At 32.5% G+C, this 15,087-nt stretch overlaps 1 protein-coding gene across 1 annotated transcript; it reads right to left on the bottom strand.

Moving 5' to 3' along the window:
• Positions 1-1,390: 1,390 nt before the first annotated feature.
• Positions 1,391-12,308, bottom strand: LOC113178332 (ubiquitin-fold modifier 1). The gene is made up of 6 exons (XM_077795159.1): positions 12,212-12,308; positions 12,079-12,135; positions 10,493-10,550; positions 7,509-7,548; positions 6,467-6,499; positions 1,391-4,980 (listed from the first exon to the last, which is right to left on the bottom strand). Coding segments are annotated over exons 1-6 (258 nt in total). The 5' UTR covers positions 12,214-12,308; the 3' UTR covers positions 1,391-4,912.
• Between the last annotated feature and the right edge of the window lie 2,779 nt (positions 12,309-15,087).

Genomic DNA, 15,087 nt, shown 5'->3' with positions numbered 1-15,087 from the left:
ACAGCTCATCAGTTGTAAACTGTGCATTTTAAGAATTTATTAAATCCAAGTGTTACTCAGCCAAACAAATATTGACATGATGTATCATCACAATATGCTCTCAATAACAGCTTTTACATTGCTAAAAGAGTTTTGCCAGAAAATCAGATATCTATGCCAAAACACTGGCTCTCTACATTTGCTGCCAACCTTGGCCAGTGTTTTGCATCCAGTGACAAAATTAAAGCACTTTTTATATAGGAAAGCAGAGAATAGGTCATAAACCTACTTTTCAAATATTCACAACTGTGGTATATAAATGAATATGCTTACTAAGAGGGAATCTGTAAGTGCCAATGTTTATGTAGTTACTATTAAAATTTCCAAGCACAGTGAAATCATAGTAATGTTCAATAGCAATCTATGAAGCTCCTTCCAGATGTGCTCATTTTGAAACATTTAAATATAATTCTATGAAAAATGATGTAAAATATGATTGTGTGTGGTTATCATCATATAAACCTTATAGTCAAGTCTTGAATACATTAACAATTGTCTCAGCTCCCTTAACAGTAAAGAAATAAACACGAGCATTTGATCAATCAAATGAGAGAATGCATGTGAAACGCCTGGGGTGACCTGTACTTAGTACATAAAGAAGCATCTGATATATATCTTCATGTCTCTGACTCCTTTACCAGATAGTTTTTTTTTTTTTTGCTTTTGAAATGGATAAATCCCAAGAAGTCCAAGAAAAGGAAATATGTCTTAGTTATATTTTGCCTTCAGTAGTTAATATCCAGCATATTTTATAGCTAATATATTTTTAAAATGATAGAATACTTTGTACTTTTTTAACTCATTAGTTCATTTCTGAGAGTGAGAGTAAATTTCCACCTCAATAGAAATATGAATATACTAGTTGATTAAATATCTTGTCTAAAGAAGTTACTATGGACAAAATACAAATAATTTCAATTTCTAATATATTTTTCTTTCTTTTATGTAGTCTTTCAAAGTATTGTTATGAGCAAGGCAATTCTGAAACCCAGTTTCAGTCATGATCTTAGACTTATAAAATTTATAGTTTACAAATAATTCTATATTTAATAAGAGCTATAATAAAGAAATGTACAAAATACACTGGTTGCTTACATAGTTAAATTCCTAACTCTGCTTAGAAGAGGCGAAGACAGGCTCAATGGCTTTGGACTTGAAAAATGAGTTCTGTATTTTCCAGGTACACATATGGGAAAGTAAAGGCACTGCATGCTAAGAACAGGCACAACAATGATACTGTGTATCATTGTTTACACTAAGATGATTCTAAGTATCATCTGCAGTTGAATGTAGCTGGAGCATAGAGAAGGAAACCAGGAAAGCAGTAGTAACAACTCCAAAAGGCCTCATGTGTCATAGAAAGTATGCGTTTTTATTTAGCAGAACTTTTTAGTGGGAAGTACACAATCAGGTCAAAAAGCTCATTATGGCAACTGTGAAAGAAGAAATGGGAATAACAGTGGCTTTTTTAATAATATAAAAAGGGCTTTAACTGAACAATGGGTGTGGCTTAGAATTAAGGTAATTGTTTGCTTTTATATAGTGAGAAAGGAATCATGATTAGTAAAACATATCTGGTATATAGACAGTTTTCAGGATGTGAATGTTAACAGCGAGCCTTTTAAGAATATTTATCTCAATAATAGTCTAATTAAATGTCCCAGTTTAAATAATGTTTCATCCATCTCTAGCATTAACCAACAGAGGACAATTCCAGAATTTCTGTATTCTAGAGGGGCTTATGAACAACAACCTGGTGGGAAGAGTAGGTTATTAGGGAAGCAGTCTCACAGCTAAATCTGTGATACTTAAGATTAAAAAAACAAATGGTCTGATGTGGCTGAGGAAAAGAGAGAGACAGTTCCTACTTCTACGAGGCCACCTACGGAGTACTATCAGTATTATCATTTTTATTTATTTAGTTCATATTTAATGCCCTAGAACTTTATATTTATACCATCATACTATGTTAAAAATTAATATAGTTCCTTATTATTACATGTGTATTTAGTACTGACATATAATTTTAAGACTTACATTTGTAATTTTTGTAACTCCTAATTCAACACAGCTCTAGTATATTACAAGAAATGAATACTATAAATTTCTTCCAGTATGTCAAAGTCAAAACAAGGGTTCAAATTTCAAATCTCAACCTAACTAAGCCTCTTTCTTCTTCTATAAAGTGAGGGCAATAATTTAGCAGTTTGAAGAATGAGACAACATAAATAAAATTATCCTTCAAATAATATAATCCATAGATAAATCATGTTTCCTGTGGTTTTACAAATGGCCCTGAGAACATTAATATCAGTTAATTTAGAGTCACTACATTACAGTATATTAGTTCTTCCAATTTATTTCAAGTCCTTGGGTAAAAATGTATGGTAGATAGTAAAAAGGTTGATTTTATTAATTCTAAAATCACCTGCACTGCAGAAATCACCAGAACTTTTTATAAGAGGTTCTTTTACACTATTCCAGATTTAATAACTTGAATTTAATGGGTGGTTTCCAGAAATCTGTATTTTTAATTCCCTACATGACTGATGATCACCCAGGTTTAGGACCTACCAGTACAGTTAATTACTATCACCCCTTCTTCAGAGTTTTAATTTTTTATTTTGTAAAATAAAAACTGACACTTGGAAATATACATTCTTATCCATGATTTATGGTATTTAATTATCTCTGCTTTTTATAATTACATTTTTAATAAACTGGCACAACCGGTGTGCTGATTAAGAATTCTAATAATAAAATAAGGATAGGCAATATGGTTTAGAGTATAACAAAAGTATTTTCATAAGATATTAATTATGGACTGTTAATTAAACTAAAATACAATACTTCAAAATATTTTGCACAAAGAGCTTACAGATCATAATTGTTTAGTAACAAAATATCTCACTCAATGAAAGGTTTTTGAGAACTGCAATCTAATTTTCAAAACTGAAGAACAAAAGTATTAAATAAATCACTTTATGGCACAGAACACAATAAACTTATCTAAGCAAACAACAGAAAGGTTTTTGTATTAGAAGCAAAATGGAAGAAATTTTAAATTAAGCCCCCAATTCAGGGAATAGTTATTCATAACTTTCTGGTTAACTTATGCTCAATTATAAGAAATAAGGGCTTTTAAGCATCATATCACTGTTTTTTTTCTTTTTTTTTCATATATAAAAATATATATGAAATTCCAAACATTAGGAGTATATTTTTTTAACTTGGCAAAAAAAAAAATTCTTACTTTGATAATTCAGAATCCTGCTGTTCATTAAATCTGTGAATATTATTTGGTAATTTTTTAAACTACCGATGTCACCCTTAAGATGATTCAGTTGTATTTTCTTGTATTTATTTCTTCCCCATCAAACCTAGGAACTATAACAGGGAAGACACTGAAACATGGTAAGATAAAAACTGGTCTTAGACTTTATTCATGAATAACTCACCAAGTATTTACCAAATGTCTACTACACTTTCAGCTCTAGAAAGAATCTGACATGAAAAGCCCTGCCTCTAGGGAGTTTGTCATTCAAAATACAGCACGTCAAGAAATGATTCTGAATCACTAAAAGCCTTCATTTTATCTTTCAAGACGTACCTAGATACTGATATCCTCTGTAAGATCAAGTATAATTTTTTATTATATTCTCTGAATTGTCATAAAGGGTACTTTGAAATCTGTATGCAGGCAAGGCCCTCTGTCTAACTGCCTTCTGCTACTTAGATTAAGTCAAATATTTTGTTTTCACTTTCAGTTTTCTCCAACATACCCTCCGCAGCTTTGTCCAACCAGCTGGCTATTTCTGTGACACTTTACTTTCCTCTTCCCTGGGTACTTGTTGCTTTCCTCCTTGCAAAAGCCTCATCAACCAGTCTTTCTCATCTCTCTTTACTTGGTTTCTTATCCATTTGGTTGAAAAATATTAGCACATTTTTAAAGTCAGGTCTTCAATAAGTATAATTCATTGGAATTTTCAATTGATATCTTTAAACTTTGTTGTATTCTTCATATTTTCTCTGCAACAACACTCTCTTCTTCAAAGTTATTTGGAAATATTATCCTCCAAAGGACAATGGTTTCTAGAAGATTTCTGTCTCAAACATTGTACTACACAAGACTGATACAGAAATGCATAATTCAATAAAGGACGTTTGTACTGCATTGTCAATTGCCACTATTACATATACTGGATTCTGCCAAGATGACTGTTAAAAGACTTATTTGTTGTGGGATGTGACTTTATATACATAAAGGTTAGATCAAAAGTAAGATTTTTGGTCCTCTGGTACTGAATTAAATGTAATTTACATGACACATGAAGTCTAAAACTTATAAAACTAAATGATAAAGTCAAGACAGTTAACCATCATTGATATGTCTATCATCATCATCACAAACTATACGCTTAAAAATCAAACTATTTATGAGTTTGTAAGTCAGATGCTATCTAGCAAACTTCCATCTATGACTCATTTCCTTTTACATTTTTAACTCAAATACAAATATGTAAGATTAAGTAAATTTTAATTTTCCAAAAGTTCTCCAGAAAGAATTATCAGAATCATCCAGGTAAAAAATACAGTTGGATAATCCATTTTCACAAATGAACTCCGTACTTGTGTTGTGAGGTAGCAATCAACAACTCTAAGACCTTCTGTGGTGGCAGTTCCCGCTACTCACAAGCATTCCCTCTGCACATGAAGATCATGAACAAAGAAGGGACCAGAAGAGTCCACTTTTCATTGTTTCACTGACTTCTCGTGTTTTCGTAGTACGCTAAATGCCTGATTTCAAATTTACAACAACAAAAAATACCAATATTTATTCTGAAAAGTAACTGTATGTTCCAAGTAGCAGATATTAACAAGTTCCAACACGATCTCTAGGAATAATTCGAAGTTCTGAACCGTGCTTTAGAAAAACATTTCCTACACAAACAAATAAAACATAAAGTTAGGTTTCTAAAAATGACAAATTGACAAGTTATCTTAATAATCCAACGATTATTACATACAACAAACAGTGTATTAAAAAGTAAAGTGGGTGCAAAAGATCAAGTAACATCAGAATCCAATTCCAATGTTTTGTTTTTTTGTTTTGGTGGTACTGGGGAATTGAACCCAGAAGCATTCTACCAAGGTGCTATATCCCCAGTACTCCTGCTCACTTTTTTTCAAATTTTGAGACAGGATTTTGCTAAACTGCTGAGGCAACTTGCCAACCTCCTGCCTCTCAGCCTCCCTAGTAGCTGCAATTACCAGTGTGTACCATCATCCTTGGCTCAATTCCAAGCTTTTTAAGTTTTGTTCCTATTCTTCCCATAGCTTTACAATCAACAAATGTTTGCTTTAAAATTTTAAATAAGAACACTAGCCATGAAAATACTAACAATCTGCAAATAACAAGAATTAATTTCATCATGAATACTTGACTTAATACACAATAGACTACCTAAAGACAGAAAAAAAATTAAATTATCACGAGACAAAAGTTACATAAATTACAAAAATCTAGATACTCTGAATCTATTTTGGGTCAATTTTCACTGAGATTTCTTCATGTCCAGTGAGATACACAAATTAATTTTGAAATGTAATATAATAAGCATAATATTAGAGTAAGTAATAGCTAAAATTAACATATGCTACACAAAATTTCCAGAATAAGACAAAACCATAATCTACTAAGTTTGAATACATGTATATAATAAAATGCCTCACAATTTTCAATAAAAGCCCTTTTCAATTAAAAAAATACATACACTTAAAACTGTTGATTTAATTAACAATTTACAATTTTATATCATTCCTTACTTTCTACATGGCTAAATTTCACTAGTGGTCTTTAAGGAAAATTTTTTTTTATTATAATTTAAAAATACCTTAGAATATAGTAATTTAAAAGTAACTACTATTTAAGAATGAGGTTATATTATATTAAATCATATGTAATTTCAGAACATTAAAATTAGATGGTTAACCTAAAAGAACATATTTCAGAAATAATGTTTTTTTTTTTTTTAAATAAAGCTTAAGACTACTTTTAACAAGGACTTTTACTCTGCATGTTGATTAGAACATCAACGTGTCACTCTGAATTATGTGTAACCCTGTTACATGTAAATGACTATGTTCTTTAAAATAAAATAATAATAGCTAGGACCTACCACATGCTAAGGATGCATAATGCAAACATTAAACACCTGCTCCCTCACAACCACCTTAAGAGGCCAAAATTATCATTTCCATGAGAATACAATCTTACCTTCATACATTTTGTTATGTATTAGTTAAAAACTTTCCCTAAACAAGAGCTACAACCTATGGAAAAATGTGTAATTAGAATGAATTAAATACTCATCATCAATAGACATATAATTCACTCCTACTTCATGATTTTCAAATAAATACTCACCAGCAGTCTGTGCAGGATTTATTCCTATTCCATCTCCAAAAAAAAATTATAAAGTCATGTAAGTTATTTCTAAAGAACCAGAAGAGATTTACCAATATAGTGCTGCTGTATAAACCCCAGAACATGAGTGAGAATCTTCCAGGTAAGTTACCTGTTTAAATCTACTGTTATGTATTTATGTACATTGCCGTATTAAACAAAAATAGCTGTCAATGTGATGAGTCTAATAAATTCTATGGAAGACACAGTTTTTTAATTCTGTTTTGCTACAAAGCATAAAAATGTTTGTCAATTCTTCTAAAAAGCTAAAGGCATCTTAGGTATGCCATTAATAATTTCCATTCTGGTTTGAGATATGAAATCTTAAGGGTGGTAGGGTACACAAAGTCATTTAGTTCAAGTTCCAATTACAATTTGAAAGTTTCAAAATATTTTCTTGAGTTATTCATTTGTGAACCTAAAACTTTCCAGAAAGTAGGAAAACTTTCTTATAAACAGAAACATTTCAATTTAATTACAGCATATTTCATAGTAAGAAATTCTGACATACCTAAGTTACATCATGATACCATACTTTAAACTCACCTCTCTTAGTATTCTAACTGGACATAAACCACTTGCTCACCCATTTATATTAGTCTGTATACTTGAAAGACAATTAAACCCTCCATGCAAGCTTCACTCCCATTTTCTTATTCTACTATTTCATCATAAGAATAGTTCCATCATGCTAAACTTTTATCAGTATTCAAAGATATTCAAATTTTTAAAACTGTATCCCTAAATGGATAAAATACTACAAATTTGGAAGAGTTTTCTACCAGGAAAGGTAAAGCAAGGCATGGTAAAAGAACATGCTTGCTTAAGTCCCTGTATTCTAGAGCATTTTCTGATACAATAATCCTGGCATAGTTTACCATTAACTTTATCATTTATATTTAGTATATTTGGGCTTTTTGGATATAAGTTATTGTTAATTAATTTGATTTCTTTTAAACAATATCTGTATCTCTGAGGTAACAGTTTTAAAGTAAATTCTTACCATTAGTAATAATTGCACTTGTTGCTGCAGGAACTTTAAACTAAAAGGGAAAAAGAAAATAAATTAAAAAAAATGTGTAACTACCAAAGAAGAATAACAAGGATGGGATACATATCACCAATTCTAAAATCCCAAAATGTATGTGATTAATCTTTCAGAATAAGTGACATTAAGGCAAGCACAATTTGCTTTAATAAAGAGCCCTGTACTCTAAATAATGCATTTGACCGCATAAAGGAGACCAATAATTGTAAAACATTCCTTATTTATATACTATACAAAAGAAAACATTGTCAATCTATGGTCCAATCAAGGCCTATTCTTTTGGCTTAGACATTTTACCTTTATCATGCATAATTCTCCTACATAAGCAAAATAATAAGTATAGTTGATGAAAATATTTCTATAATTTCTTCATAGAAATGGCAGGTTTCAAACAGATGCTCTCTTGTGTTTAATGGGAGTACCTCCAGAAGATTTTTAGATAACCACCAAGGCCCGTATTCCTCAAAATCTCCTTAAATGATTTGTTGATGTATATCTCAAAGGACTGTAATATTCCAATTATGTTGCTAGGAAATAACTATGAAGTTCAGTTAGGTACAGGTAATGTCAATTAGACAATTATGTGACTGCTACATGGGCAACAGCGATAGGAAGCCACTCCTGACCTATTTCAGAGATGTTATAAAAAGATGTGCTTTTTGAATCAAAGGATAAGGCATGGAACTTATTGGTAGATAAGGGAGAGTCCATCTTGTAATGCTCTAGAGACCTGGAGCTGACAAAGTGTTCATGTCTTTATAGTTTATTCATTTTATCCAACAAATATTTATTAAGCATGTCTGTATGGACTAGTTTTATAGAATATTATCATTCAGTTTGGTGACCATTAAGTTTGAAAAACATTTATACTGAAGCAATACTCTTAATAAAGCTCTGATCAAATATCAAATTATTAAACAACTCAGATTTTCAAAGAATCCTACAAAGTTTCAATTACTCTACTTACTCTTAAATCATGACTCAACTCTTAAATCATGTCCATTTTAACATACGTTGTGTATTTTCTTAAATCACATTTTGTAGTGGTTGAGTATTTTATAAACTTTAAAAGCCAAAAGCAACTATTAACACAGTTTGTCTCTTCTCCAAAATACAGAAGCAATGATTAAGGTGAAAACTGGGCTGGGTGTCACTAGTGATGTCAAATACAATAAGTAATCTTCTGATCTTACACTACTGTCATGTTTTCTCTTGGATACAATATTTAATGTTCTCAGTTTTGTTTTCTATTCCAATTCAACAATTCTTTTAATTTAGGATGCTAAGAAGCTCTTCTGAAGTTTTGACAACTCAGTGAAGTTAATTCCGAGTCATGTAATAGGAAATTTTGTTATTGTTTATTAAAATAATTTTATTAGGGACTTAAATCTGGACTATTAGCTTCTCTGTGAGAGCCCTTCTCACCTCTACCTGAAGTCATATTCTTTCAAAACATGTAATACTCACAATTCATAATTATATGCTACATCAAAACTTTAATTAACATATATGGTTGAGTGAATGTTGTTAGTTTATTTTCTACTATATGTCCCTTGAGATTTTCTTCTACTTTCCTGAGAAAACCAAGGTTATAACAATGTATTAAAATTATAAAAGATACACCATAAAATAACTAAAAAATATACTATAATAATAATGATTTATTATAACTTTTACAGATCTGCTTCTTAAATCAGAAACCTACTATGCCCAAGACAGGGAATATTTCTTGCAAATGATGCATGCAGCAAAGCAATAATAACATCCTGTATTCAGATCTGTGTCTCATCTTATTTTACCTATTCTTTTTGCATAAAGAATAAATCAAAATTGACTATAAAACTTAGTAGTTTAATTTTAAGTAAGGAACAAATGATGCTAGTGAACTAATATTAGTTTAGGAGCTAAGAGCAGTAACTAGTAGGCTGACTTCTCAATAACCACACAAATACAGGGAAGGGTTATAAGTTAATCATGTTTCTTGTTTATTTAGTTATTAACATCATTTTTATATGACTATACTTTCCTAAGACCAAAACATTTGGTTTTGGGTTACTCTGAACCTATCTAAAACTTTTAATTACCCATAAAATTTTGGTAAAAGGTATTATATCTTTATACAAAATTACTTAATCAGATAGGAAGGACAGGCATTCACTACTAATTTTACAAATTGATAAAGAAAGAGTGCTAGGAATGTAGTTTAGTGGTGAAGAGCCTCCCTCGCATGGGTGAGGCCCTGAGTTTGATCTACAGCAAAGAAGGTGGGAGGAGGAACCAACCAACACACACACACCAGCAAAGTGGAGAAGAAAGGAACTGAAGGATTTATTATAGCATACAGCTACTTAATGACATAACTAAAATAAGAGATCTACAGTCTCCCAAGTTACATTTCAGTGCCATTTCTACTTTTCCATGAGTCATATGCAAAAATTTGATTATACATGTTTCTGATAATGGATGAAAAATTTTTTATTTCTCAACAGCTAAAAAAAAAACTTTACCTTTTAAAACTAGACACTTTTCAAAACAATCTTACTCAGAATCTACAAGGTCAGGCATAAGATTTAGAAAATATGATAAAAATGTTTTTTAAAAATACATAATTCCAGAATCAAAACAAGTAAAAATCAGTGTACAAAATTTAGAGTGATATAAAGTTGTTGTTTTTTTTGTTCAAAGTTTACATATCTTCACTACCTTCAATTTCAAGGAAAGTTCTCCTTACGGTTTTTAACAGTTGCATAAACCTGGTGTGACAATTTGTTCAACTCATTTTTTTTGGTCTAAAAGTAAGCCTTAACTTTCACTGTTATCATAAACATAACAATGAACCCATAGGAAAATGCCGAGTCACAATACATACAAACTCAAAAATTTTTGAAAGCCATTGCCAAAGTGTATTACACAAAGATAATTCCAATTTCCATACTTACTTCTTCTGCTGCAAATTTTAAGACTGCTGTAAAAGGTGTACTCTCAGGTACACTAAGTCTGGAAGAAGAATTAAAGAATGTTAAAAACTTGGATTTATTTCAAGAACCTTTTTTTTTTTTATTTCTTCCATTGTAAGTGATCTAGACAAAGCTGTCTTTTGAGTTTCAGAATTATTTGTTTTTATTACAGTACTATTTTCATTGACTCTAAAATTTTTTTAAAAAAGGAAGCAAATAGCCTTAGAACAATTACCCACTTGAAAACTTTTAAAACTTTTAAATTGAGAGCTAATGACCACAGATGTAGATTTATGTATTTTACCTTTTTTGATACAATTAAGTTTAACATATCAGCTAATTCTTTCTAGAGACAGATTTCAAGAAGTTTAAATCTCTTCTTCTTGTTCCTCAGTCCACTTTATTGCCTTTCATCTAAACATTATTTTACCCAATGTGGCAATGTGTTTTATTTTCCAAGTTGACAGCTTTTCATAGGGGTAGATATGTTTTGACTGTAAATGCACAGAGGACACTATGGTTTTATAAGTATGTAGTAAATTTACAGATGAGGGGATGGTAAAAATGAGAGAATTCCTCCTCTATTATCTTGATAGCAAAGGGAAAAGGAGTTGTGGAAAGTTTTGAAATTTTTATAAAATCCTTTCTGGCAATAAGAGAAAAATGAGCACGCTTGAGGAATACAGGAGAGTGCTCATTATTAATTTTATATAAAGCACATAAGCTTAATTATGTATTTTTCCAGGAATATTCAGTCACAAATAGAAAATGAAAATGGTTAAGAGTTGGTGTCTTATGAAGCAAAATATGTCAGGAAGAGAAAGGGGGACATTAGAATTGAGGGCATTTGCAAGGGAATGATTTTTAAAATGGACCACAAACTATAAGCTGGATAAGGAAAAAATAAATGGGATATGGCACTGGGGAGTGGAGAGTGATAGAATAAAAAGCCACTGTCATCAGTGGATTAAAAAAGTCTTGTATAAGACATTACAGTAAATCAGATGGAAGGAGAGAATGTAGTAACCTGTAAGACAGTGCCTGAAATTAATATTTTACGTTGTTTATTAACTTTCAACACAGGAAGCGTGTGGCTTGAGGCTCAATTACTTTGTGATATCCTGTTGAGTCATATACACAACAAAATAAAAAACTTGACAACAAGCGGTCAAGTAACTTCAGAGTCTGCACTGGGAAGTCTTCCCTAACTTCCTCTAACAGCTGCCAACGTGGCTCTAGGACTTTGCAATCACCAGGAGTGAGGGGCTGTTCAAGAGGACCAGAGCCTTGTTCAAATATCCTCCCGCTCCCTCGTTCACCAAAGGAATTCCAAAGGGGATCCGGATAAACTAGAGTCACGCAGCCCTACCCCTGTGCGAGGGCCCAGCTGTCACTCAGGGGAGCATGCGGGGACCTCTTCTTTAGGGTCCTGGAAGGGCACGGACTGGGCAAAGGGAGGGAAAGGAAGCAAGCTGCGTAGGGTGGGAATCCTTGGAAAAGTTCGACAGTGTCCAGCCCAGCACCGGCTCGTCCAGACCACAGGCCCTCGCCGCGGCACAGCTACTCACACTTTATATGGCAACCGTGGGTCCGACGTCAGCGTAATCTTAAAGGAAACCTTCGACCTGAGAAAGAGCGAGGGAGAGAATTAGGATCCGGTAGAGGATCAGCGACTGGGGCGCCTAGAAAGCAAAGACTTACATGGTGGAGTAGGTCTGGGCGGACACCCCACGCCAATTTGGCGGAGTAGCTCCAAGCCCTCACCAGTGAGGAAGCGTCTGGGCCCCTCCCGACTCAGCTCCACGTCTCCCTCCGCAAACTGGGGACCTCCAAAGCTGCTGCTGTCCAAAGAACTGCCTGAAAACTGGTTTCAGATTCTCAAGGTAGACCAGGCCCCAAAGTCACTAATATCACGTATTTTAAACTTCTGTCTCTGAAAAGATAGCAGTAGTTACATACAAATACTGTTTTTCTAAGTTCAGTTAATTTATGTTACATTTTTAGTAAGGCACAATACGTCTGAGCATAGAGAGTAGGACCCTAAGCTCCACTGGGAGGTTGGGTCGGAAGTAAGGAAATCCACTAGACCCAGGAGGTGCGAGTGGGTCAGGGGCGGGACTCGGGGGCAGGGGCGGTGGTGGGCGGGGCCTTTCCCAATGTTGCTTGGCAACCTGCACACCGGAAAGCTCCAAAGATGCTCAAGAAACTGGACTCTTAACCTTACTTTGTCAAACATTTTCTTTTGCCTTTCCAGTATCCCAATCCTACTGTACGTTTTTTATTCCTCTTATTTTATTCTTCATATTTTACTTTCCAATACTGAGTTCTATTAAGTTTCAACAAATAAGAGAGTTATCAAGGACAAATAGTATATGTGAAGTCTCATGCTCGGGTGTTTAAGAAAGAAAAGATCCCAGTACTTGAGCGATTTGGACTCCAGCTGAAAAGATTGAATAGAAGATGTTAGTAGTTCATTAACAGAAATAACCCCGGAGTTCTAGATTGCCAGTCATCAGCTGCATTTCTTCAGTTTAACGATGAACTTTGAATCCTTTCTGGGTGCCAGTCACTAAGCTAAACTCTGGGGGAACTCAAAACCGGTAAGACAGGGATGTGCCAGCCCACTAGTTAACAGTTGGTAGTGCTTGTATAATGAGGCAAGAGGGCTGTCCTCTAAACTTCATACAAATGTAAACCTCTCTATAAAATAAGCATTACTTTCAAAATATTTGTAATTAGCTTTTTAAGAAATATTTCAATGAATAAACAAAACAGAAAAAAAAAGGTAGCCACTAAATTAATGGAGAGATGTAGTTATCTTTAGAATATGAGTTGGGGGGCTGGAGTTGTGGCTCAGTGGTAGATCCCTTGCCTAGAATATGAATTAGATGTTAAGGTGAGATGTCTAAGAGACTAGCAGGCAAGAAATTATAGTGGGGGTGCCGAAGACCAGTTTCATCTTTGCCAAATTTTTAGCTGATATTCTGTAGTGAGATCTTCCAAAGGAGAGTTCTGATTTTGACCAAAATTTGCAGGAACATTATCTTCACTTTCAGAATTGTAGGTCTTGCCATATACAAAGATGGAAGCAAATATTGATAGATTTGGGGGACAATAGTTACACCTTTCATAACTAAAACTACAAAATTTGTGGGAATGACTATGATGTTTGAGAATGGCAGTAAAGATAAACCTACTGATAACATCAGCTAGCCAAATAACAATGGAGAGATTAGTATACATATCTAGTCTTTATTTTTAATAAATATTACATTTTTAAAGTAAAACATTACATTCAGTTAGTCATAGGTTGGTTTCTGCTCCTGTATAAAATGTGACAAATACTAAAGAGAAAAATATACTTTTATTAGTGAATTTCTATTGTATTATATAAAGTAGTAAAGTCATATCCAAGGAGGTTAAGTACTCAGATTCATATTCCTCTTTGGAGTACACATGTCAAAATAACAAAAGAAATATAAAGTACACAGCTTGACAAGCTTTCACATAGTGAACATACAATATTCTCAAAACATATCAAAAAGTACCTATTTCAAAATATTTAGAATTCTTTCTCATCTCAATTCTCTAGCTCTATCTTCTTACACGTGTGTTCTCAGAGTCAGCATAATTTCTAGAGCCTTCTGATTTTTTTATAAGAAAGGAAATTATAAATGGATTTTTATAAATGGATTCATTTATAATTTTTTTAGTTTTTAAAACGTTCCTAAGGCATTTTCAGTTTTCAATTTTTATAACAAAACAAGGACTTTCTGATTTACTGAAAAGCTAAAATGCTACAATATATTTGATGGATATAAACAGAAATTTTAGAAGATAATTGGCAAATGTAACATTTTAAGACAAGAAATGGGATAAATGGCCCAATGGGTTTTGGAAGAAATCCAATTCATATCATGTAGAGACAGAAATGATTGTGCAAGTACAGAGTGACCATATTAGATCTCATTTTGAAACATACTGATATTCTATTTGCAAAAGCATATGAATTTCTCATTATCAGAATGGAATCAGAAGGAAATGAAATTTCTGTGAGGATTACAAGACTTGAGGACTAAAATTTATTTTAATAATTATTTATTTAGGAAGGTTTAAGTAAAATAGAAAACATGCAACATTTGGATGCCAAAAAAAAAAATTCACCTTCTTAAACTTTTTCACCTTGTATGGTTGTATGTATTGTTATGACTAAGACCACCTGATAGTCAAATTATGTCATCCTAAAGAGATCACAGTGGGGTAAATCTTAGGATCTTCTATTTCAAATACTTCATGTTATAAAATTATGCCTTGATCAATTCATAATAAGTTGCTATATGTCTGAGTAAATAATTGGTCATTTTATTCTATAATCTTTACTCACAGTACACTAAAAGGCACTAATATCATTGGGGCAATGATAATAGTAATGACTTAAAATTGATCAAGATCTCAAATACCACATAATCTCACTCATTTGTTGAAATAAGTTGATTTTGTAGAAGAATGAAAGGGAATAATGATTGCTAAAGACTGGGAAGGGCAGAATGAGGAAGAATGGAAAGAAGTTCAGTAAG

The sequence above is a fragment of the Urocitellus parryii genome, chromosome 2 (assembly GCF_045843805.1).
Source record: "Urocitellus parryii isolate mUroPar1 chromosome 2, mUroPar1.hap1, whole genome shotgun sequence".
Lineage (NCBI taxonomy): Eukaryota > Metazoa > Chordata > Mammalia > Rodentia > Sciuridae > Urocitellus > Urocitellus parryii.
Note: the sequence above shows the minus strand (reverse complement) of the source record. Positions and strands in the feature narration are given on the sequence as shown.